Consider the following 26,177-nt stretch of genomic DNA (forward strand, 5'->3'; position numbering starts at 1 on the left):
CTGGATTTTTAGAGCATGGTAATGTTCCAAGAAGAGGTTCCCCTTGGGCAGCCCTTGTTTTGATCCTGCCCCCCAAAAATATTCCAGCCTTTGTTTTCTGCCAGTTCTGTGGTAAGGGATAGGTGTATGGCTTTACACAGAGTTTGCTATTTTCACTTTTCATACATGGAATAAAAATAAAGGATGTGCCTATGTATGGGAAAAGGGGATATCAAGCTGAAGACAGGTGTTTTTTGTTACCTTTGTGAACACGTACTCTTTCTCTGATTTAACAGAAGAAAGCAAAAAGTGTCCGGATGTAGAAATGGCAGCAGAATTGACAGATCTGGCCATTGAAGTTATGGCTATCTCATGTGGTCCCATGTGGTTTTTTTTTTTAATGATGTGTAAGTTTCCATGTTGACCTACACAGTTACATGCAGAAATTTAGAAAGTTCCTAAGCACGTTCTTGAAATCTTAAGGTTTTTTAGATTCAAATTAGGAGTGATCCCATAATAGGAAAGTCCTGCCCATGTTATACCTTAGACTTCCCGAGTTTTACATTTCTCCTTTCATTTTTCTCAAAGTCAGAAATATGAGGATTTTTTTTTTGTAAAAGTATGATCTCGTAAATCAAGCATTCAGCCCTGGCTCTCAGGGAGAGCCCTCATCTGAACGTTAGTCTGCTGGTAGTTTCACCAATATTGCTCATTATATTTCATTTGTGACCTTAGACTTTCTATGCCCATGAATCATCTTGAACTGAAAATATTCTAATTCCTCCTCTGCCTTAATGTGACGGATCCTTCTTTTCCTAAGAGGACATGCAGGATGGGGACCTCAGTGCCTGTTACCTAATTTATTTTTGAAGTCCCTGGTTGAAAGATCGGAAACACTCATTATGTTAAACTCCATTTAAGTGGAGGGATTTGAAACATAGGAAAGTTTATCTTTCTCACTTCAGCCCCTCAGAATCCTTGGTTTCTTTCAAGGCTTAGCTCAATGCTTGTTTCTATGTGAGGCCTTTCCCAAGTGGAAGAAAATTCTCCTCTCTCTGTTTTAGGCACAAGCCTGCCAGAAGCAGTTTTATTAATTTAGATTAAATGATTTCTAAAGCATATTCTGCTTAGCGAGAGGTCCAAAACTTGGTAGAAAACTCTTCAGACATTTTGAAGTTACTTTTTATATATTTTCCAACAATAGACAACATTCCACCCTCGAGACTGAACAAAGGTTCAGAGTTTAGCTAACAGCCTCACTATAATAGTAACTAAAAAGTTCAGTATGTCCTAGAGAATCATCTTCCTAAAACTACCCAATCCTTCTTCAAAGGTTTTCTCTCAGGCTGGGCTTCTTAACCTTTAACCTTTTTGTGTGTCCTGGACTCCTCTGGTAGTCTGGCAAAGCCTTTTTATTCCTTTTCAGAATAATGTTTTTAAAATGCATAAAATTAAATATATAGGATTGCAAAGGAAACCAGTTGTATTAAAATATAATCTCTAGACAAGAAAATGGTCATCACGGTAATTTTGAAGTAGTGTTGAGCCCAAACTGTATTTCAAGATAGCTCTCGAAATACAGCAACAGCAATGATGTGTTTTGAAAATATGTATGATTTCTATTGATGACAAGAGTCACAGGTAGCACTAATGGTACTGTGGTTTGTTGCCTCATTTATAATTGAAGGGAATGCTAAGTTTTAGTTAGATGTTAGTGAAAATAAAGATTTTTTTTTCCCCAACTCAGTCCAGGAACCTTTGGAAATCTATCCAAAGACCCTATGTTAAGGATCCATATCCTAAATCTGCCTGGTCAAAGGAGAACTCGTGAGTTAATTCCATTAATGAAAATAATAAAAAGACTTCTTTCTATGTGAAGTCTCTCAGTCAGGGGCCTCTCATCTTTGTGGTGGTTGTTGAGTCTCATTCAACTCTTCATGACCCCATGGATCATAGCACACCAGGCCCTTCTGTTCTTCACTGTCTCCTGAAATCTATCCAAGCTCATGTTCATTGCTTCCATGACCCTTATCTATCCATCTCATCCTCTGCCATCCCATTTGCCTTTTGCCTTCAATCTTTCCCAACATCAGGGTCTTTTCCAAGGAGTCCTGTCTTCTTGTAGCCAAAGTAAACCCATACTTTTGAGGTTGGCCACCCTTATTCCATTTTTAGGGAGAACAAAGTTGTCCATTTTCTTCAAAGAAAGTGGTTAGGCCTTTGGTAAGGGAGAAAAGCAATTGTTTCAGAATCGATAGTTAACAAAAGTGACTGTAAACTAAAATATTGCCTAATATGAATCCTGAAGAACTTAAGAGAAGGGGGGCAGCCAGTGTCCTTTCATACCTCCTGCCCCCAGATGCTGGTGTCTTCCTTTTAAACCCTGTATCTCCTTTATGCATTTTATGTATTCACTACCTATATGTACCTAATAAATACTTAATTCTATTTGTGGAACCTTTTAAGTGTGCCCTTTTATGGAAACTCCCACTTACTTTAAAATGTCTATATTTTGTTTATTGAGTTCTTGGAGTTATTTAGGATTTGATTCTCTTCTATTTCCAAAATATAATTTCCAAAAATAATTTGAGATACCTTATAAAATCAAACAATAAAAATTAATACCAACCAAAAAAGGAGCAGAAATACAGATATTACTAGGTACCTGGCGGTTCATTACTAGACTTGAATTCTGAATTTATCCCTGAGTTATCAAGCAAAAGATGAAAAGGGGAACTATATCATCTGACAAGAAGAATAATATTGGTTTATGTGAAAATTTTCCATTTTCTTTATTAGCATAAATTTAGCCACCAACAAACATAAGTATTTAATTCTATAATAGCAAAAACCATAAACTTTTATTATTTTAATACATATTCATTTTATTTTTTTATTTAAAGAAAATGTTAGAGGGGGGAAGACAGGGCGGTTGAGGTTAAGTGACTTGTCCAAGTCACAGCTAGTGTGTCAAGTGTCTGAGGTGGGATTTGAACTCAGGTCCTCCTCACTCCAGGGCCCGAGTTCTGTTCACTGTGCCACCTAGCTGCCCCTACATATTCATTTTAACCAAGTAGTAACAAAACTATCTTGCCCCTTCTGAACTTTTTTCTATTCTTTTTTTCCAGTTTTTGTTGCTGTAATTATTATCATACTCTAAGACTTAGAGCTAGAAAGAAATCACCTTAGAAATCACCGAGTCTAACCCTCTTTTTTTAACAGAAGAGGGAAATTGAGGCCTGGAGCGGTTAACCGACTTGTCCAAGTTCTCATTAACAATAAGCAACAGCCCTGGCCTTTGAACCCATGCCCTCTGAGGCCAGAACCACCGCTTTTGCTTGCATTACCACCACAACTTATTTCCACATTCGTCAGCGAGGAAAACATTTTTTTTTCCTGGCACTGAATTTAACATTGCTCTGTTAAGACACCTTGGGTGAGATAATATCTTTTGTTTTGGCTTCTCCAAAGACATAGAAATACTGTTCAAGTAGACATTTCCTGTATCAGTCCTCTATCGAGGCAGAAGATGTAACATGCTTAATTATGATTCTTTGAAGACAGAGATAACTGAGATCATGGAGACCAGACTCACCAATTCAGGGGTGAATATTAAAACCTACAGGAGTAGAATATGAGAGAAGCCAGACGAGTATACCTGGCCCTTTGGGAAAGGGACTGAACCTATAATTTAATTAGTAAAGGAGGAATTCCTCAGTAAGGAAGCTCTCTCTACCAATATAGATAGACCGCCTTCCCTGCAATTGTTAGAGCCAGCTAGGTGGGTACAGTGGATAGAGCCCTAGGCCTGGAATCAGGAATACTCAGATGCTAGCTGTATGACCCTGGGCAAGTCACTTACCCTTTGCCTGCTTGAACTGTAAAATAGAGATGATAATAATAGCACTGACCCCACAGAGTTGTTGTGGGAATCAAATGAGATAATATTTGTAAAGCACAGTGCCTGGCACATAGTAGGTGCTTTTAATGAATTCTTGTTCCTTTCCCTTAAAGAATTGCCTATACTGGGGCAGCTAGGTGGTGCAGCGAGTAGAGTACTGGCCCTGGAGTCAGGAGGACCTGAGTTCAAATCCGGCCTCAGACACTTGACATACTTACTAGCTGTGTGATGTTGGGCAAGTCACTTAACCCCAATTACCTCCCTCAAAAAAAAAAAAGAAACAAAGCAAGAGTTGCCTCTACCCCCAGGAGGTTATGACTAGGGTATACAGCCATTATGGATCAGAGGATCAGATTGAACATCAGTGTTCTTGCCTACAAGGCCAACATTACCTTCCTATCACCTTCCTACTTAGAAAAAGTCAGTGGTAAGGTCAAAAACAAAACAAAACCCCCCACCACATATAACATAAGCCCTATTTCTACTTATTTCATTAGAGAAAATCAAGACATATTCTTGGACCTCATCCAGGAACCCTCTTTTTCACCCATATGTGCCCACATCACTTACCCCTAAATAACCGTTTCATGAATAACACTTCCTGGGCAGAGAAGGAGATGGAGCTGGGGGATAAGGTAGCAAGAAGAGAGAGTTGGAGTTGGCCGGTCTGCCGCCCAGGGTGCGAGAGAGTGTACGGTACGGCCACGGAGAAGAACTGCCACGCTTACTTTGGACTGTGAACTTTTTCATCTAATTCTGAAGTAGTTGTCCTTGATTTTGGAGAAAGATCTGAAATTCCTGAGCTGTGGGTTCAAACTAGGAAGAAAATAAAAGCTGGCCTCTTGAACCTTTGAAACCAACCATGGTTGCCCTAGAATAATGATTCCAACACATGTTGTCCTCTTTCTCTTATCATCATCTGAGAGAGAGAGAGTGTGTGTGTGTGTGTGTGTGTGTAGTACCTACTCTACAGAGAAGCTGTCCATGATAGTGAAACGTAGCCCATTGAATGAAAAATAGATATCAGTTCATTTTTTTTGTTGCTTTCCTGTTGTGTCTGACTCTTCATGACCTCATTTGGGGTTTTGTTGGCAAAGATACTGGAGCGGTTTGCCATTTCCTTCTCCAACTCATTTTACAAATGAGGAAACTGAGGCAAACAGGGTTAAATGACTTGCCTGGGATCGCACAGCAAGTAAGCATCTGAAGCCATATTTGAACTCTGGTCTTTCTGACTCCTGGCTCAGAGATCAATCTACCGTACCACCTAGCTGCTTTATTATTAATGTTAGTATTGGTCATTAAAGAGCAGCAGCTAGGTGGGTCAGTGGATAGAGTGTCAGACCTGAAGTCAGGAAGACTCATCTTCTTGAGTTCAAATATGGCTTCAGATGCTTACTTGCTGTGTGATCCTGGGCAAGTCACTTAACCCTGTTTGCCTCAGTTTCCTCATCTGTAAGATAAGATGGAGAAGGAAATAGCAAACCACTCCAGTATCTTTGCCGAGAAAACTTCAGATGAGGTTCACAGAGTTAGGCACCCCTGAAACAAAATTGATCATTAAAGCAGAATTCTGTGAGTAGGCATGTGGTAAGGGAGGGATATAGATACTACGCTGTGCTCTCTCTGTGCTACCAACTAGACTTTGGTAAACACAGAACAGGGCATCAGTTCATGGTTGAATCAGTGATGATGAGTGATTGAAGGGCTCCTGTTTTGTGTTGCTGTTGATTAAAGAGGGATTCTTAGGTTTTAGGCTGGGTCTGATTAGTAGCACCTACCCCCTCCCGCGTTGTTGTGAGGACCAAATGAGATAATAATTATAAAGTGCAGCTTTATTTATTTATTTTTATTTTATTTTTTATTTACTTATTGTATATATATTATGTATTATAATTATAATATATAATTATATATATATCACATATATATAATTATTAAGTGCAGTGCCTAAATGTCAGAGTTTTTAAATTATACATTTTTAAAATTAATTTATAAAGGTCAGTTATGATGATGAAGAACATGATGATGGTGTTCTGAGACTTAGCAGAAGTATAGAAATGACTCTTTAGAGATCCTGACTTCTTACCTTCAAGACAACCCACCTCACACACAGGGTGCCCATGAGTAGTTTAAACATTTTGCTCAAAAAAAAGATCTACAGACAGACTTGGAGAAATACTCATTTGACACCCCTGGATTTTGTAGATAAATTTTTTTTTTGGAGATAAATTTTTTCCTACATAATTTTTAAACTATTAGAGTTACCAAGTAACCTACTTATACAGATACTCTCATTAGCTTAACTCACCTTCCTGGGCCACAGAGATCCCTTCCAGCTCTATACCTGTGAATGAAAAGCTCACTTAAAAACACGCCCTCGATGATTAACCACAGCAGCTTCCGCAGTGCCTGCCTGGAGTTTTCTGTTGTGAGAGCAGGGATGTGTTCGGACCCTTTGAAAGGTCCAGGGAAGAGGGGCAGCGTTTCTGAAAGCCCAAGATGGAACGAAAGCAAAAGTAAAGTCTGGAAGAGCCACATATCCTAGATAGGCATGTTTCTTTGCATCATGTATTGGAAGGACATATTTATCAAAGCCAAGCTGATAAAATATGCCAGTTTCTATACCTTTTGGAGCTGGAAGAGACTATAGGGTCATTTAGGCCAGAGATGTTTAAATGTTTTAACAACCAGCTGGTGGGGGTAGGAAGAAGGGAGGGCACAGAGCTTATATACATGACAGACTTTTAAGTTTAATCTGCATTATTAAAATTTCCTCCATCACTGTCTTAAGTCTGGATACTCAACAAAACAATAAATCAAGCCCTGATTTGTAGAATTTGCTAGTTTCCAAGGTTGTAAATGTTCACATTGAAAATTAAACAGTTAGCTCTGAGAGCCAGTTCAAGCAGGATCCCACATATACCCATGATCTAGTCCAACCCAGCCCCTCTCCTATTTTACAGGTAAAGAAACTGAGTCCTAAAGAGTGAAGTGACTTTGTCCCCAAGGTCACCCAGGAAGAAAGTAGCTAAATCAGGATTTGAACCCAAGCCTTCTGGCCCCAAATCCATGGATCTTTTCTTTCTACTGCAACTGCATTCTCTCTTAATGAATGGAGAAAAGAACTAAATTACTGTTAGAGTAAGAACATTCTTATTGGATAAAAATATTTCATAATTCTTTTACTAGTATTTTATAGATTGATCATAAGGTAGTTTTACAAGAGTTTTACAGATATAGACTGTGTATGTATATATACACACACGTTTTTATTCAGTCATTTTTAGCCATGTCTGATTCTTTGTGACCCCATCAAAGTTTTCTTGGCAAAGATATTGGAGTAGTTTACCATTTCCTTCTCCTGCTCATTTGACAGAAGAGGAAACTGAGGCAAAAGGGTTAAGTGACTTGCCCAGGGTCACACAGCTACTAAGAATCTGAAGTCAGATTTGAACTCTGGTCCTCCTGACTCCAGACCTGGTGCTTTATCCAACTGCATCACCTAGCGGCCCCTTGTGTGTGCATATAGAGAGAGCACTTTATGGTTTATAATTTATAATTTAATTGCTACATTGACTTTCTAAGCTAAGTAGACATCAGCTTGGATGGACACCAAGATTTCATGCCACTCTTAAGATCCTGATTTTATATTCCAGTATAGTTTTCTAGACATACATTTTAGAGAAAATGTATTCTTCCTATCCTCACTTTGCCCTCCAATTGTGTTAGATGTAGGCAGCTTTCTTTTATAATTTCTTGAAATACAGTATTCAGGTGTATTTGTTAGAACACAATTTTCAGGAAATCTTGATGATTCTTAAACTGTCTCTTCTCAACCTGTTTCCCTTTCAATAGTTGATAACCTCACTTTTTTAAACTTTTTTTTCCTTTCGTCTTTTGATTTTGTTCCACTATTTCTTTTTTTCACCTGGGGTCATTAATTTCTTATTGCCTCATTATGTTTTTCAGGGAGTCCACTTACTTCAGTAAGGTTTTCTACCTTCTGTTCTAAGTTATTTAGTCTTCCATTTTTCCCCCTCTACAGTGCTAATTTGAGTTGGTTTTGTTTTGTTTTTTTCATTTCATCCAGCCACTCTTGGAGTCCTTGTGGCTGGCCAATGCATTCCTTTATCTAAGGTTATTTAAACTTGTAAGTTTACTGTCCTCTTTTGGGTTAACCTTTAAGGCCTCTCTTAACTCACAGTATTCCCCTCACTGTATTTGCTGATTTCTTCTGTCTGCTCCTATCTCCAGCCATAGTTTCTGAATTGGGTCTTTGTACCAGGGTCAGGCTCTGTCTAATCCCAAACTCTTGGATGGGCTGGGCAGGCCCTGTTTCTTCTGTCATTTGTACTTTGTGTCACTCCTTGTAGATGTCTGGATGTAGTGGCCAGGACTTAGGTGTACCATCTGACACAATCCCTGGCTTCTGCCTCCTCTGTCAGCCCAATATAGGTATTGACCTATCCCTATCGCTGTCTCTTCCCCCTTAAACACTCCCCCACTGGAGGTTGACTAATTCCCTACAGGCCCCAGTCAGATGCTGAAGATCACATTTGTCTCCAGCCTTAGTCACCTTGAATACATATGTACCCAGCTGTTGAACTGGTCTTTTCTCTTTCTCTCACTCTGTGTACTCATTAATTGTTCCATCCTGTTTTAGGGATTGTCTCCATCCTGCTCTGCTACTTTGATAAGCCACGCTGAGATGCCTCTGGCTTCTGCCCTTAATTCTCAGAGCTCATGCTGGCTTCCTCCATCCCTGTCTAAATCCTTCTTTGAGCAGCCTCTCTGGTGCTTGTGGCTGTCTTCTTGTGCAGTCCTGTTCTCGATGGAGACACTACTGCTATTTCCGTTGGGTGGTTTTTCTTTCTCCCTTTTAGATATATTTATTAGAGTGTATGTGAGAGAGCTGGGTTCCTCTACAAGCTTCTGTGTTGACATCGTAACCAGAAATAATTGTTATTAATACAGACAAGTATAATAAAAGACAAAACATTAGATACTAAATGAAGTTTTACTACTTTTCCCTTTTTACAAAAGACTGTTCTTTCATTTCCCCGATTTCTAATATGCCTGTGTCAACCATTAAAGATGCCTAGGGAGTATACGTCGACCCACTCTGGGAACCATTTCATGTTTTTCATATGGATGGTGGGAGATGACAAATTTAACTTTCCCAGGCCTGGAGTACTGCTGTGGAATATGCCTCAAAAATTACCTGGATCTTAGAGGCTTAATTCAGTCGCTTTCTTGCAAGCAGGGAATAGAGAAGAAGAAAAAACATCACCAAATGGGGTCTTTCTTGCAATATACTGATTAGAATGTTGCTTCAGGCAAGCTTTGACTGGTGAAGCCACATCAACACCTGGATGCTAGGGAAAGGCTGGGAAGAAGCCTCCAGACACCTTCCAAAAACCATTTGTCCTTGGGTTGTCCACTCCACCTGCTGGGGAAACCACATTGGAAGCAAAACCTGGGCCCATTTGAACCCCTTCCTGGGGCTTGCGCCTGTTCTCAAAGTTCAGTTGAACAATAAGAGGGCAATGAGGCTTCTTTTATGATGAAAAATTCTCTTGAGTGAGAACTGAGATATTTTTTAAGCAAACTAAATTTGACTTAGAACAACTCTGAAGGACGTGGACTACATCATAACACATCCTTTGCTTGCATCCTGAGCTAACGTGGAGTGGTATCTCCCAGGGTTGTCGACTTCAACCTTTTTGGCTCTATGATAGGAAACAGTATTTTCTAGGGTCTTTCCCTTGTCTCTTGAGAGGTATTAAAACTTTCTTTGAGACTTGATTGGCTAAAGAGATTGCTTCAGGTTGTTTCTGTTTGCCTGAATTTTGTCATTGTTGAGTAATTTTTCAGTTACGTCTCATTCTTCATGACCCCATGTGGGGTTTTCTTGGAGTTGTTTGCCATTTCCTTTTCCAGCTCATTTGACAGATGAGGAAACTGAGGCAAACAAGGTTAAATGACTTGCCCAGGGTCACGTAGCCAATAAAGGTGTGAGGCTGGATTTGAACTCAAGTCTTCCTGACTCCTGGCCCAATGCTCTATTTGCTTCACCACCTAGTTGCTTGAATGCAAAAGGCGCGTTCCACCTGCCCTTCTGACTTCTGACCTTGGACCAGCAACATGACCAACGTAAAGAGGCTATGTCCAGAGGAATCAGAGAGGTATCCTCACTAAATGCCTTTGTCGCAGATGCTTTCCCTGCTGTGGCAAAGTTAACCTCCTTTTGTTAACTGTTGAGCGATGCTTGTCTTGTCTCATTCCAATATGAGACCTAAACAGCCAGAAGACTAGCCTGAGTCAGGCCCAGCTTGTGGCAGGTGCCAGCCGCCGCCACCACCACCATCATGTTGTTTTTTAACGTGTATGGACCTGAGTGGCAATGGCTGTAATCACCAGTTGTCTTATAACAGCTGGTCTTGTTACCAGGTATGTGCAAGCATCAGGTCTCAGAAACCAAGATCCACTTGCTGTGCCATAAGCTTCAACTCTGTAGAGACTGTGGAAAATTGAAATGTATAGTATAGCAGCTGATGCTTGGTTTCTAGAATCTGATGTGTAGATCTGTGATCCGTTATCACCCAGAGGGCAGTGAAAGGGTATACAGCGGACTTAAGGAATTATATAAGAGAAGCATATAGAGAACATTATGAGAGAAATATGAAATGGGGGATAAAGATGCCCCCTACATAACTAGGGTAAGGGGTCACTGACTGACGGATGATATTCTCCCTCAGAATCTGTACAACATCAAGAGAATATGAGGAAGGGCCCCAAAAGGTTGAATGGATGCTCTGTGGGAGATTTATGAAGGACAGGACAAGTGTCAACTGCACAGGATGGACAGTCGTAGATGAGTTGTGGTCTACAGCGTTGAGAACCTGCTTCAGTGACATCACTGATCCATTGAAATATCAGCCTATATGTTATAAGCTGCATAAGAGGGGAAAGTTTTTAGTTAACTTTGCATTATCTAGTGTTTAGTGTCTAGCATGATGCCTTGAGCATCGGAAGCACTTAAGAAATGGCTTGTCGGATAATGAATGAACCAATGTTTAGGAGTAGCTGAATACAAATTGTTAACTCTCTCCATGGGAGGACACTGACCTCTTTGCTGTCCTTTATACATCTCCAGAGTCCAAGCATTTTTTACTGGCTATTCTACATTCCTGACTTCCTTCAAGACCCAGCTAAAAATCTCATCTTTTATAAGATGGCTTTGCTGACACCAGTGGATATAGTGCAAGGCGCAGAGATCTATCTACCATGCCACCTAGATGCTTTATTGTTAGTGTTAATATTAGATCATTAAAGAGCAGCTAAGTGGGTCAGTGGATAGAGTGTCAGACCCAAAGCCAGGAAGACTCATCTTCATGAGTTCAAATTTGGCCTCAGACGCTTAGTAGCTGCATGACCCTGGGCAAGTCACTTCACCCTGTTTGCCTCAGTTTCTTCATCTGTAAAAATGAGCTGGAGAAGGAAATGGCAAAACATGCCAGTGTCTTTGCTGAGAAAACCCCAAAAGTGGACACAAAGAGTCAGACACAACTGAAAAGCAACTGAACAAAGTGCCTTCCTTCTATTGATTATCTCCAATTTTTCCTGTATATATCTTGTACTTAGTTGTTTTCATATGATCTCTCCTATTAGACTTTGAGCTCCTCAAGAACAAGGACTGTCCTTTCTCTGCATCCCCTGGGCTTGGCACATTGCCTGGCACACAGTAAATGCTTAATAAATGTTTATCGATTGACTCATTGAATTTTTAGAGAGCTCTTCCAAATTCCTCAGACCCTTCCTTGGCTTTAGATTGAACCTGGGACTTCCCCAGGGGGTAGCCTCTCCCATCAGCATAACCAAAGAAATCAGGATCCATATAGCCTAAATATTCTTGAGAAACAGCCCATTCTTGAATCCCCTCAAGTGTCTTTTAAGCCTAAAAATTAGGCTATTGATCATGAGCAGCAGCCCCAAGCCTCAGTCAACTTCACCATAGCACCCCCCATCTGAGAGCTCCTAAAACTACTGCCAGATGAGGAGTGATTCTCAGACCCCAAGATATCTGCCCCCCACTCCAGACTCAGGAGTTTGTAACCAGCCTAGCTCTCTATTTCAAGTATGGCTTGCGAGAGCTGACTCTCAACACACCAGTAATAAGTAATGGCTTCCAAGCTAATGCTGCCTATCCACATGTGCCTATGCCCATCCTATGTCCCTGTGGAGGTTACTCAGAAATCTGCCACGATTGAAGAGGCTCATTTTCTACTCAGTTAAAGACACCATCCCCATCCTAGGCCGTTCATCTTTTGGCTCCTTGCAAGGCCCCTGCAAAGAACAGCAGAAAAGCCCTAAGATACTCCACCCAGCCAATTAGTAAACATGAGCCGCTTCTATCTAAGGAGGGAATAAGCAATGATGCAGGTATTTATGGGGGGTACAAAAGCCAGCACATAAGCATTTCACCTCAATGGATAGCTGGGTTTGAATTTGGAATGTGACAGTGAGTCTGTTTGTCTCAGAATAATTCCCTAAGTGGCTGTTTGTTCAAGACTTTGTACTGTGAACAGAGATTGGGGGCGGGGGGGGAGGAAGAGACCATCTGCTCCCGTATGGCCCTGCACATACATGATCAAATTACCGCTGAGCGGGATGGAGAAGCTCCAATAGAAAGTTCCTGCCTGGTGTCTCCAGCCCCAGCCTGCATCACTAGTCCATTGTATTTATTGGGTAATAAATATGCAGACACATGGTAAGATGCAGTGTTAATTCTGTGTAGACAGCTTGCCCAGAGCCCCACAAAGCCAAGGAGAAAAAGGTCAGGGTTGCCTTTCCTGCCCTTTTTTCTCCCTTGGAGAAGGATGAGAAGAAGGAGATTGTTATAGGAGGGTCAAGGTTTACACCCCAAATGTGAATCTCTTGTAGCTCAGTAATGTACTGGGCAGAGGCTGGAAATTGCCTCAGATTTCGTAGATTGACACCCGGAAGAGACAAGGCTATCTAATCCAGTCACCCTATTTTAGAGATAGGGTAACAACTGAGCCCAGAGGACAGACAATGAACCTTGCTATCCACTTCCTGACCGAGAGGTGAGGGCCTTAAGGTACACAATGAGACATACATTTTTTGCACATGGACAATGTGGGGATTTGTTTTGCTTAACTACGAATATTCATTTTGATGAGAGTTTTGATTTTCTCCCCCACCCCCTGCACTGGATGGAAGAATGAAAGGAAGAAAAAATAGATTTTTGTTCATTGAAAAAAATGGATTGAATTTTTAAAATGGAAATATCTAAGCAACAAGACACGGCCAGTGTGGAAGTTTGTTTTTTGCTTGAATGTGCATATTTGTTATGATGAGAGTTTTTATTTTCTTTCTCTCCCCCCCCCCCAATGGATGGAGGTATGGGAGGGAGAAAAAATAAATTTTTGTTAATTGAAAAAAAGTTAGATTGAATTTTTAAAAAAGAAATATTTAAGCAGTTTAAATATCAAAATAATAATCAGTAGGACTGGGGAGCGCTTTGGAATATTCATCTCAGGCCCTGCTAAAACACATGTGCTCTTGTATTCCTTAGCACCGATTGAAGAGTCAAATTGCTTTTCCTTAACTTGCATACATTTATGATTTCACAGAGTGCTTTTCTGAGAGCGCTCAATTTCTAAAACCTTTTTTCCTTTCTTGGGGGAAAAAAAAAGTTTTGGGTTTGTTGTTTCTTTAAGCATCTGCCTGGATTTGTAAAACATTCATCGAGTGTTGTTTCATGCCCTAAATGTGAGGTTTGTGTTTTTTTTTTTCCTTCTCCTTTTCTCCTTCCCAACTATTAGGCTTTCATGCAGCCTCACTTGCTGGGAAATGAGTTCACACATTTGGAGTTTCCAAGGAGAGTACAGAGAAAAGAACTTGGAAAGAAGATGCTCTACAGGGACTTCAATATGACAGGCTGGTAAGAACACCTCCCCTCCTTGGTAGGAGTAAAGGAGGCATCTTCAAAAAAAAAATCCATTTATGCAGCGGGTTGGATGAGGAAGAAGAGACAGGAATTTGCAGATGTCTATGTAGTAAAGGAAACGGGGCTACACCAGGGATGGGGAGCCTGCGGCCTTGAGGCCAGGTGTGGCCTTCTAGGTCCTCAAGTGCCCCTTTCTGTACCTGAGGACCTAGAGGGCCTCGAGGCCTCAGGCTCCCCACCCCCGGATGCCCTCTTCTGCCACCTCTTAGGTACCAAGATTGAACCACCCCAAGTGCTGTTGTCTCCGTTGACCTCTTTGGGGGGGTTTGAGTCCTGCCCCCAAGCCTCACATCACATGGGTTCGTTTTCTTGTCCTTGGTCATTTTTTCCAAGAAGTGTTGTATTGAATGTAGTGAATGCGCCTCCCAAACTGCCTAAGGACTTGGGATCTCCAGACCTCTCCAACTCACAAGTCAGCACCCATACTTAACCTATCTCACTGTCATTGCTCAGTCACCCAAGTTCAGGACCTCTCCCCCCCCCCCCCCAAAAAAAAAATATGATAAAACAGAATCAGCAACTAGGAGACCAAAGTCCAGCCAAGGCCAGGCTTGACACAGTGCCCTCTGAACTACATGTGGTTGGGATTAGGCAGGATCACAGCTCCATCCCTCACCCCTCCAGGAAGAGGCTTGGATAGTCATGATGTAGCGCACATGGGAAGAAGAGAGAAGCTAAGGGTGGGTCCTTCCTTTTTAGAGATCCACTGAGTCAGTGATTCTTCTTGCGCAGTAAGAAGATTCTCTCTCAATAATTTTTTTTTTCAAAATTCATGCCAAGAAATGGGTAGGAACTATAGTTGGAAAGGTATGGATAGGACCTGAAAGATCAAGCGTAGAGGTTTGTGGGCAGTAATTTATTGAGCAAAAGGCATGGTTAAACTGGACTCACCTGCTGGCAGTTTGTAAGAGGGGCTAGGAGTGAGAAAGACAAAAGTCAAGACATCTGCCATGTGGATAGGGGGTGATGAAGATCTGGACTTCCAGAGATGGCAAAAGACATTGAAAAAGGACAGGAAGGAAACCAGAACAACCAATTCGAGGACTGATTATTTCTAGGGAGTAAAGGAGAGAGATGTCAGAGATGCTTCCAGGATGACTTGCTAGGAGATGACCACTTGGGGGGGCGGGGTGGGAAGGTACAAATGATGAGGTCCCAATGCTCTTTTTTTTCATCCTTAACTTGACCTTCACATACCTTATTATTTATTTTGAGGGGACCAAAGATGGTGCTCAGATACCCCTGTACATACACACAGTCTTCTCGGCATGCCTCTAGATGACAGCAGTGTTGGTCAGGTGGGTTTGGGCAGTGGTAGACATTGAAATTCTGGATCCTCAAGCAAAATTGGGCAGAACAGCCTTCTTCTAGACCCCAGCTCCCAGGAAACACCAGTAAGGTGGGCATGGGGGCAGAGAAGAGATAGAGAGATGATATTTACTAGAAAGAATTTTCGGTAGTAACTTTTCCTAACATTGGTACCCTCTGATGGGTTTCAAAAGTATAAATTCTAACTATACCTAGAAAAATGTAGTGCTTCTAATTAGACACAGTATTAGGTCACCTTTCTCTTGTATGTGACACTGGAAATGGAGAGCGTGGGAGAGAGTTCGGGGTCTTAGAAGCCTTGCCACACAACTATGATTATGTGGCTTTGCAAGAGGGGTGGTGGGGCGGGGATCCTTTCTCTTGCTTTCCTAGAAACTCTGGAGTAGATTGGCCTGCCCAGCTTGTATGGATTACAAAAGGTTATTGTCTACAGGACCCACAGAATGGAATTGGTCTCTTCCCTGACTTCCTTCCCCTCCCCCCCACTTCAAATAAAGTTTCCACTGTGGTTTTTAACCTCAAAAGCCTACACTGGCAGCATCTGGGCCAAGGACCCACCCACTCACCGCCCTTCCTTGTCCCATTAGGACAACTGCTGTGACCCAGCTTTACTAGTCCAAGTTTGGCCTATAATTATTTTGAGATCCGCCCCCCCCACACGCACTTTCTATATTCTCCCCATGGACCCAGCACCCACTCTTCTCTACCTGATGTCATCCGTGCTGGTGCCAGAAATCCAGCCACTGCGCCAAGCCCAACCTCCTTCCCTCCTTCCCCCATGTGGGCAGAGCCGCCATTACAGGATCCGTGCACGCCGTAGCTGGCATTGTGTTTGCAGAAACGTTGTCTCCTACAGCACAAGCCCCAGAGCTGTCTCAGGCTGCAGTTGGCTAGCAGGAGGCTGGGTTGCTGATTTTGAAAGAGCAGTTTCCCACAGCTGGCTCCGTGGCACGAGGTCCTGAAGCCTGTGGCTGCTGGTGGGTGGCTCATCTTTCCCATGTTCTTCTTGCTCCAGCCACATGCTGCTTTCTGAGCCAAGCCAGGAGGGGCCAAGAAGGGCATCTGTGCCAGGAGGGAAGCAGCTGTTCCAGGGCTGAGGGGGCTGGACGGGTAGAAGCCACACAGAGGGAAGGAAATGCTAATCATACAAATGATGCCATCGAGAATCTAGGTAGTTCCGTTTGTAAAATGTGTGGTAAGGGAATCCTTCAAGACTGTCTCTCCCTGCCATTTGTGAGGATTCCTTCAGGAGAGCTAGCCACAGGTCACGGAAAAGCTTTAATCTCTGGAGAATATGCGCCCTCGGTTGGAAGTCAGCACTTCCATACACTTGAGTTTTAGGGAGATTGTGCCTTAGGAAGGAGGACTCTGATTCAGCTCTCCCAATAGCAAGTTGCTTGCTGTCTCTGGGGGGACTCAATCTCTAAAACTCATTCCTCCTCAGAATCCATCTTCCTGTGTTTCCACAGCCGCTTGGCTCTGTGGCAGAGGGTAAATCAGTTAACTTATCTGGTTTGCAAGGTTTTTTTTTTTTTGGTTTTTCATCAGTAACATGTGGCAGCTAGAAGAGATGATGGCCCTTTGAGCCCTAAGCTCCAGCTTTTATCTCTTGGGATCGAATCAAGAACATGCCTTCTATTCTCTGGATCCCATCTTTTCTATCCTCCCCTCTCTTTTCTCTTTTCTTCTCTTTCTCTCTTCTGCATGTGCCTGGGCTATGGAATTTAAGGAATTTTTGCCAGGAAACTCAATGACATCACTTCTCATTTCACCATTCTCTGGGTCCAGTATTGTAAAATAACCCCTTCCCATCCTTTCTAGGTGATAAAATGGGAGGGGAGAGTGGGAAAGGAAAAGTTTGCATTGCTAGGAGCTACTAGAAACTAAATATGCCCAGCGGCAAAAGGTTTTTAAAAAAAAATGTTTAATAATTTTTTTTCTTCGGTCACGCTGAAAGAAGAAGCACTGGGTCCATCACATCCCTCCCATGCTGCCTCTCCCACCCCCAACAAGGATATGTTTGGGGAGGGGCTTGTTTGTTCCTTTCAGACCTTATGGAGCCTCAACCACTTTATGTGGGAGAGCCATGTCCCTGGGGGTCACTGATTGGAAAGCAGAGAGGATGGCCTCCTGGGGGTGAGCACTAAGCCATTTTGTATGTCAAACGGCTTCCCTCCCCACCTCCTCTCTCCCCGCTGCCACCTGGACCAGTGCCAACCTGTTTGGCAGTCTTGTCCTTGTCTCACTGTCTTTTGCTTCCTAATGGGCCGGGTTGAGGGGGGAGATGGTCTTTCAGCCTCTCAGTATCTGATTAAAAGGCAGCTTTCCCCTCAAACCCTCCCATTTTGTTTTAGGTGACCTTTCGGCCTCACCCCCACGGCCATTTGCCCAAGGGGTCTCAGAACTGCTGACCCCAAAACAAGGGTAGCAGTAGCCTCACCGCCCACAAGACCACAGTGGACACAGGCCACAGCTCTCGGACGTGACTGCTCCCTGATTCCTTCTTGCTCCTTTGCGTGTCCTTTGGACAGCCTTGGCCAGGCTGCCTGACAGGGGAGTGGATAAGCAGATTGAGGATGCTTTAATAAGCAGGCACCAGCGCTGCACCCGCATTTAATATAAATTGATTTATTGAATCAAGCACAGAAACCCTGTTACAGAAACCTCAGGCTTTATCCTCCAGAGAGCCACCTAATAAAACAGGCCCAACTGACACTCCTGATTAGCTTTTCCACTGATCCCAAGGCAGGTTTTAAAGGGACAGTATCCCTCTTTTAGGACTGAATTTATCTGTTGGCCATGCCTATGGGCCTAATTAAGTTGTATTCAGAAAAGCCCCAAATTTCCTAACAGCTGGACTCCTGTGTTTCAAAGAGTAATTAAAAAACTCTGCAACCCTCTTTCTTTTTTCTGCTTCTTTATGTCATTTAAATTTTTTTTAATTAATTTTTAACTAAATTTTAAAAATGTAAGTTTTTCCACTAATAAGCATTTCTTCTTTCCTTACCACTTCTTCCCCACTTGAAAAAACAAACCAATACCCTTTTAATAAATACGCATAGTCCAGCAAAACAAATTCTGACATTGTCCAGGCATGTATCATTCAAATATAGTCTATGTCTCTTCTCTTCCAGAAGATGGATAGCATAGCATTCTACATCATCTGTCCTCTGGAATCAAGGTTAATCACTGTGTCAACCAGTTTTAAAGTCTTCTAAAATTCTCTCTCTCTTTTTTTAAATGTTGTTAGCATATAAATTTTTCTCCTGGTTCTACTCACTTTACTTGCATCAGTTCATATGAGACTTTTCCAGATTTCTCTGAAACTGCCCCTTTCATTATTTATTTTTATTTATTTTTTTAAATTAAGTTTTTTTTTTATTTTTTAGTTTACAACACTCAGTTCCGCATGATTTTTGAGTTCCAGATTTTCTTCCCCCCTCCCTCCCCAAGGTGGCATGGAATCCGATATAAGCAGCGTAGTGTTTCATCACTTTTATTGTTTCTTACGGCATAGCAGTATCTCATCTCATCCATGTATTACATTTTGTTTAACCATTCTCAGTCAGTTGATGGATAGCCCCTTAGTTCTCTGTCCCTACCCTACCAAAAGAGCTGATATAACTATTTCTGTTTCCTTATGTCTTTAATCCAAACTTGGATGATTCCTACTCCAACATGCTGCCCCCATCGCCCCAATTCTCTTAACACTTCAGGGCATGGAATGAGGGACTCCTCTGTCCTGCCTCGTTCAAAATCCTAATGATGTTGTTGTGACTTAGATTTCAACCACATACTTTGTAAAATCACCAGGGAGAGATCAAATTTTAATTTCATAATTATTTCACAAGAAAGCAGCCTTTCCTCAGTCAGGTCTGGTATTAATTTCCTACCGGTGACTTCCATTTTCATAATTTAATGATTATGGGCCACTTTGGCAGCATTAAGCCTTTCTAGAGAAAAGAGAGCTAGGTTGTCATTTCAGGCAGTGGGAACTATAATCAAGAGCTGCTAACACATAGGTTGGGAAGGAAGGTGCAAGAGTGGGAATAGAGATAGGGAAGGAAGGGAGGGATGTGGGCCTCTAGGTATGAAGGGTCTGCCATTTGTAAAACCCCAGTGGAAGGGCAGAATGGAAGTGTGGGTGGCTCAGATTTCCTACAGGGATGGAATTTTTTCCACTGAGCCTCCCAGCGCTAGTGATGATGAATGGTTGCTGGCGACACGCATGGTCTGCAACTTTTCAGGAACCCTGGCTCTAGTTGCAGGAACAGCGGGAGAGGGAGGACTGACCTGCTGTGTACAGCATATCACCTGACAGTGATGAATGACTTGCCTCCCACTCTGCTTCTCCACTCCCCTCTTCACACAGGGGCGACAGCTAGAGCTGGGGTCCTTGCAGGTGGTAGGAAGCCCAAACAGATGGTCATCGTCAAACCAGAGAGGAGGGAGTGATGCTTGGGTGCATCTTTTCCCCTCCCCTGTTCCAACTTTAATGACAAGTTGAAGGTGAGCGCTATAAAGTGAAGCCTTTCATAGGTCAGGAGTAACCAAAGGGTTTAAAAGGTATAAATGAGAGCCATGGGCCCTCCAAGCTAGGAAGCACCAAGCAAAGCGGGGTCCATCCTTCATAGTTCCTATGCCCCCTTACACGGTCGAAGGGGATTGTGTGTTGGAGATGCGTTGAAATACCAAGGGAAAGTATCACCTCCCCCTTGCCCTCATCCCCAATGCCTGTGTTCTTTTGGGAGAAAGGGACAAACATCTTTGGAATCTTAGGATGCTGACTGCTAGAATTACTACAGAAAACCATGCACTTCTTCCTCATAGCCAACAGAGAGAGACCCTATGGGTACGAGAAAGCATCTCAACAAGGCAGAAGGACCAAATGAGCAATTTCACGTTGCCATAGGTAATGTAGTGTAGCCCCATTCCTAAAGACCCTGGTCCTTGTTTAAAGATGGCCCACATCACACAGTTCATTTCACCCTGTCACAGAAACACCAGTCAATCCAGCAAGCATTTGTTAAGCACCTACCGTGCTAGGTGTTGGGGATACAAGTACAGAGATTGAAACAATCCCTTATCACAAGGACCCTTCCATTCAAATGGGGAAGACAACAAGTATCTCTCTAAATAATATAAATATAAAGTGAATAAATACAACCATACACAGAGTAGTCACTAATATTCAGGAGGGATCAGGAAAAAGCTTTCTGGGAAATACTTAGTATCATTTATTAAGCAGTCAGTAGGTGCCAGAAACTGGGGATAGAAAGAAAGTTAAAAGCCGCCACCTGCCCTCAAGGAGTTCACATCCTAATAAGGGAGATGTGTAAAGGAATCACAGAGTGCCAGGCCAACATCCCAAAACGTCATCGCTTCCAGTCTTCTGCCTCTGTATAGGCCTGGGCCTCAGCTTTCAAAGGCACATGAGTTATCTAATCTTTTTTTTTAAAAGGAATCCTAGGTAGGGAGTAACACCCACTTCTCCTCCAGTGTCTTTTGGTCATTATTACCAGGGAGCTCTAATGCTGTTTTAATTTCTCGCCACCATCAAGGGGAGGTTTTGTCGTTTCCTTTTTCCCTGCCAGCCCCTTCTCTTTTCACTCAGTTTGTAAAGATGGGATTGATTCTTCTAGATCAGAGGCGGTGACCTGGGGGAGACCCTAGATCTCCAGACCCTTTGCAGTACCAGTCTGAGTACCTTTCACGAGAAAGATCTCAGCCAGCCAGCTGTGCAGCTGCCGCCCTCAGACAAGTAAATGAAAGGTTGGCCCTGGCTTCGGCTGAGGTTTTGTGTGCTTGTCTCTGAAGGACTGAGCACAGAATCTCTCTGTTGGACCTGGAAGCATCTGTAATCGGGACGCTGGAGGTGATTTTTGTGGAGGCTAGTGTTTGATCTCATAGCTATCCTTTTCTTTTGCCGTGATAAGATCAGAGGAAAAACATCAGAAGAACCATCAAGGGATAACTCCTCAGCCCTTTTCATTGTCCTGGCTCAGTGATCTGAGGACCAGGCTGGTCTCTGTACTCCCCCCAGAAAGCTAAGTTCAGATCCTGCTAGGATCCAGTCAAAGGGAAATAAAATACCAAGAGGCCTGGTGCTGGGTAACCTAACAGATGGAACCCTGGGCTGGAGCTCTACAGGTCAGCTTTGAGTATAGCTAAGCTATTAAGTAACAGAATAGCCACCTAGTCTAGGGGGGCTTCTCTTCTTCCTCACCCTCCTTCTCTTCCTCCTCTCCTATACTTCCTTCTTCCACTCCTCTTACTCTCCTCCCCCTCTCCTTTCCCCCTTCCTCCTCCCTTCTTCCTCCTCTCTTCTCTTCCTTCAACCTCCTCTTCTCCCTCTCCCCCTCCTCCTCACCCATCTTTCTCTGCCTTCCTTCTCTCTCCTCTGCATCCTTCTCCCCCCATCCTCCCCCTCTTCTTCCTCCCTTTCCTCACTCCTCTCTTCTTTTCCTTTATCCTTGTCTTCTCCCTTCTCCTCCTCCCCTCTATATCCTTCTCCCCCTCTTCCTTCTTCCTCCTCCTTTCTCCTCTTCCTCCTCTTCCTCTCCCCTCCCTTTCCACTTCTCCCTCCTCCCTCCTTCTACTCCCCTACTTCTCCATTTCTCCCTCTTTCTCCCCTTCCTCTCCTCTCTTCCCTCCCCCTCCTCCTTCCTTACCCCCACAGATGTGGTTAGGAAGAAACTCCTTCCTGTTACTGAATCGGTTCTTCTTTACCCTCTGCGGTGGCCTATGGGAGTGTAATTGTGATAGGATGGCTGGATCAGACTCATCATGGGCAAAGCTTAGCACAGGACCTGGCGCAGAGTGCAAGCTTAATAAATATTACTGCCCGACTGCTTGAGGAAGTCCAGATTGCCCTAAGATCCTGATGTCTGTCCATTCTCCTGTCCTATTCTCCTCTATACCCCCAACACTGGCCTGGCTCTAGGTGTGATGTAAGCCACAGATCGTGTGCCCAGGAAATTTGACTTTGGGACCAACAGCTGTTTTTGTTATTGTCTTCCTAGAGATAAATGACCGCTGCATCTCTGACTATTCTAAGTGGCCGAAAGCCCTCTATTCGAGCTTGAAGGGTCAGTGAGAAGGGTGTGCTTTATACCCAGTGGCAGTCCAAGTGATTGAAATAACAGACTTCACGTTGCAACTAAGTCTGGCTTGTTCATTTTATAGCCATCCTGCCACGGATAAGTTGAGAAGTATGGTACATGACTTTTTATGTGCTATGTAAAAGCATATAAAGTCTAGCTCATTAGAGTAGGGAGCAGGGTGGGAATGAGCTCTTTCAGATTCAATGCAGTTTCCATTCAGCAAACATTTATTAAGCATTTGCTGCACGAGCACTGTGACTTCAATGACAAAAACAGCACCTGCCTTCGGGGAACTTAAATTCTATGTGGGGTGGGGGTGGGGGGGCAGCAGGAGGAACATGACAAAATGTACACAGATAAGTGGATACAAAATAGAGGAGAAAGACAAAGTCATTGGGGAAGGGGGTTACAGTTGGGGAAATCAGGAAATGGCCTTTTGTAGTAGGCGATGAGAGATGCGGAGGAAGAGTGGCCCAGGCTTTAGAATACAAGACAAAGAGGCGAGAGAGGGAATATTGTCTATGGGGAATAAAGCCAGTTTAGCTGGAACCTAGTACACGAGGGGGAACAATCTGGAACAGCCTGGAAACATAGGTTCGAGCCATAGTGTGAAGGTCTTTAATTGCCAAGCACAAGAGGTTGTATTCTATCCTGGAAGTAACCAGTGCCATGTAAGCTTCTTGATTGGGGGAGCGAAGTCGTCAGAGATGTGCTCTAGCAATATTTGTTTGGCATGTGTCTTGAGGATGGATTGTAGCAGGTAGCATCTGAATGCAGAGATCCCAAATTAGGCTATTGCGGTAATTCACAGGAAGAGTAAGAGAGAGTGACTATCATGTGAGGAGAGAAAAGGAGATGTCAGGATTAATGTTGTGAAGGTAGAATTGACAGGACTTGGGAGCTGATCAGCTACAATGGGGGAGTGAAGATGCAGAGTCATCCGACGACTCCGAGATTCTGAACCTGGAAGAGTGGGGTTGGCGTTGGTTGGTTCTTGTCCTTCATTCTCAAAGAGGACCAAAATGACATCGTTATGTTAAGAGTCAAGTCACCAGTGTGTCTGGCTATGGCTGATCAGACAGGGAGGTTAGGAAGGGTATGGGTTTAGGGGAAAAGATAATAAGTCGTGTTGCACATGTCTTTAGGAAAGGCTAGAGAACAGAAACAAATAGATTTGTTCTGAGCATAGATTCCCCCCTCCCCCATCATCATGATGAGATCATGGAGAGGTGGGGTTTTTCTGGCACTTTGGAGAGCATCCTCCTGTGTTAGGAGTAGGCATGCCCTTTGCTACCACCTCATGGAATACATCCTTTCAGAAATCAAATCAGTAAATGAACATTTTCTATTTGAGTCTCTGTGTCCAGTGCTGAACCTAAGATGATTGGTTTACATCCATTGTTGCTGGGGGACTGTGCTGGCCTGAATAAGGGAGCTGATAAATTTTTACCCCTTTTCCCTTTTTTCTTCCAGCAATATCCTAACAGAAAAGTGGAACTAGAATGGAGGGGGAAGCTAGGGAGAGGAGCCAGTAATTTGTCCCATGGCGCATGATAGCCACATGGATAGAGAAAGTGTTTCTTCCTAAGTCTAAGCTAGTTGGGGGAGTTATTGGCCCCAGCCTTGGAGAGAGGCCAGTAGTGTGTTCTCTCAGACCTAGTGGTAGCTATGTAGAGAGTAACCATGTGGTACAAATGGTGCGATTGTAGTGAGAAGAAGAGGATTCTCTGGGCAGTTCTGGCCTCTTGAGAAGAAAAGAATTGTGCACGTGATTGCTGAACCTAGGTAGGGATGGCCAAGCACTACCTGGGGAGCAACGTGGAGAGCAAGGACCGAAATTTTGACCTCTACTATTAACTGTGAGTTATTTAAACAGTGTGAATCCAATGGGGGGAAAATTGACTGTAGCCTCTTCAGTTAATTTTCCTTCCAGAGGAATGGAGTACCTGTCTTCAGTGTTGGACTATAAAGATAGATTCCTCTATAGGTCTTTGGCGTCAATGTTGGAAGAGCAGGGTAGTACCCTAAGTTGAGATGCCTGTGTGGATCTGTAGGGTGAAAAAGAGACTCACAGAAATATCGAGTGGGTTGCCTCCCTAGCAGCTTCACAGTCATGTCCATTCTGAGGGGAATCTAAACATAAAGGTGGTGTTATGATTCTGAAAGACTTAAATAACCTGATGCAAGATGGGATCCACCAGAGATAAAAGGAGAATTTTATCAAGTTGTTTTTTGGCAACTGAGAGTTCTTTCTGTATTTTCTGAATTTTCTGTAGGGTGAAATAAATATTGTTCTAAAACCAGTATATAGATGCAGCAAAATGGCACAGTGGAGAGAGTGCTGGGCCTAGAGTCAGGAAGACTCCATTTTCCCAAGTTCAAATCCAGCCTCAGACACTTGCTAGCTGTATAACCCTGGGGAAGTCATTTAACCTTTTTTGCCTAAGTTTCCTTATCTGTAAAATGAGCTAGAGAAGGAAATGGCAAACCGTTCCATTGTCTCTGCCAAAAAAAATACCAAACAGGGTCTTGAAGAGTTGGACACAACTGAACCACAACAACCACATAACCAGTATATGCATCTTTTAACATTAGTGCTAATATAGGATCGATCATATGTATATATGGATCTGGATGTGAGCCTTATTTGGACATTTCCAGAGAGAGCTTTGGGGGTCTTCTGAGCCAAAGCTTGGACTGTGGGCCACTGGATTTACACTAATTCATAAATAAGCATCCTCCTGTAAATGGAACTATGCTAAATTCTTCTGATGTTTATTGCTACCACCTTCCTGGGCCTCATTTTTCCCATCCATAAAATGTGAATGTTGGACTAGACAGCCTCTGAGGTCCCTTCCAGATCTATATTTGTGATCCCATGATCCCCACTAATTGTTCAGCTGTTCAATCGTGCCTGACTCTGTAACCCTGTGGACCAATTGTCCATGGGGTTTGCTTGGCAGAGATTTTGGAGTGGTTTGCCATTTCCTTCTCCAGTTTTATGCAGGCAGAGGTTAAATGAAGTAAGCGTCTGAGGTCAGATTTGAATTCTGGCCTTTCTGGTCTTTCTGACCCCAGACCCAGTGCTCTTTTCCGCTATGCCACCTAGCTGCCTCATGATGCCAAACAGACATAGACTCAAAGATCTTAGAAGGTGGGAGCCAGACTATTGGGAGACCTGGGGCATCGGGTAAGTACATGGCCACTCCTCTATCCATGCAAAGCCAATTAGAGACAGAAGCTTTGGCTACCACTTTACTCCTGATGCCTTCTTCCTTTTAGTTGAAAATCGGTAGCAGCCATGTCACTTCTCATCTACCAGTGACTTAAACTCACCTTCACCTGCAGTGCCACACTGTTGGATGGATGCCCTGACCTGTTCAGATGCCCCTGCACTGGCTGGGGAAGGCAGTTAGCCCAGTGTTGCCCCCAGGATCCTCCGTTGTCTTCTCTCCTTTATTGTCTGTGCCAAGGATGCTGAACTTTTTGGTTTCTGTTGGGCCTCCCAATTTATACATGGTGACCTGGCCTGGAGAAAGGCACCGTGTCACTGTAACTCACATTTCACCCCCCAAGAAGGAATCGCTCAAGAACACAAAGCACTTTTCACCATTAGGCTTTCCATAGACCGAGGACCTCAGGTTCATATCCACTAGGGAGTTTAAATGGTATTGATCATAACATGTGAATCTTCTAAGTGCTGATGTGCATGACGCAGATAATGGACTGTGGGAATAATTTGCGGAGTTTTTTGTGAATTCTTTCAAAGTTGTTAATACCATTTTTCCTTATTGTCATTCAAAAATTCAGTTGTTTGTTTTTGTATTTG

At 43.1% G+C, this 26,177-nt stretch overlaps 1 protein-coding gene across 1 annotated transcript in view; it reads left to right on the forward strand.

The window, feature by feature from the left end:
• PPM1H (protein phosphatase, Mg2+/Mn2+ dependent 1H) overlaps positions 1 to 26,177 on the forward strand; it is a 317,942-nt gene that overhangs the window by 225,152 nt on the left and 66,613 nt on the right. The window contains exon 6 of the mRNA XM_036760023.1: positions 13,732 to 13,850. Coding sequence (XP_036615918.1) covers positions 13,732 to 13,850 — 119 coding nt within the window. The remainder of the gene's footprint in view (positions 1 to 13,731; positions 13,851 to 26,177) is intronic.

The sequence above is a fragment of the Trichosurus vulpecula genome, chromosome 5, assembly GCF_011100635.1.
Source record: "Trichosurus vulpecula isolate mTriVul1 chromosome 5, mTriVul1.pri, whole genome shotgun sequence".
In the NCBI taxonomy this organism is placed as follows: domain Eukaryota; kingdom Metazoa; phylum Chordata; class Mammalia; order Diprotodontia; family Phalangeridae; genus Trichosurus; species Trichosurus vulpecula.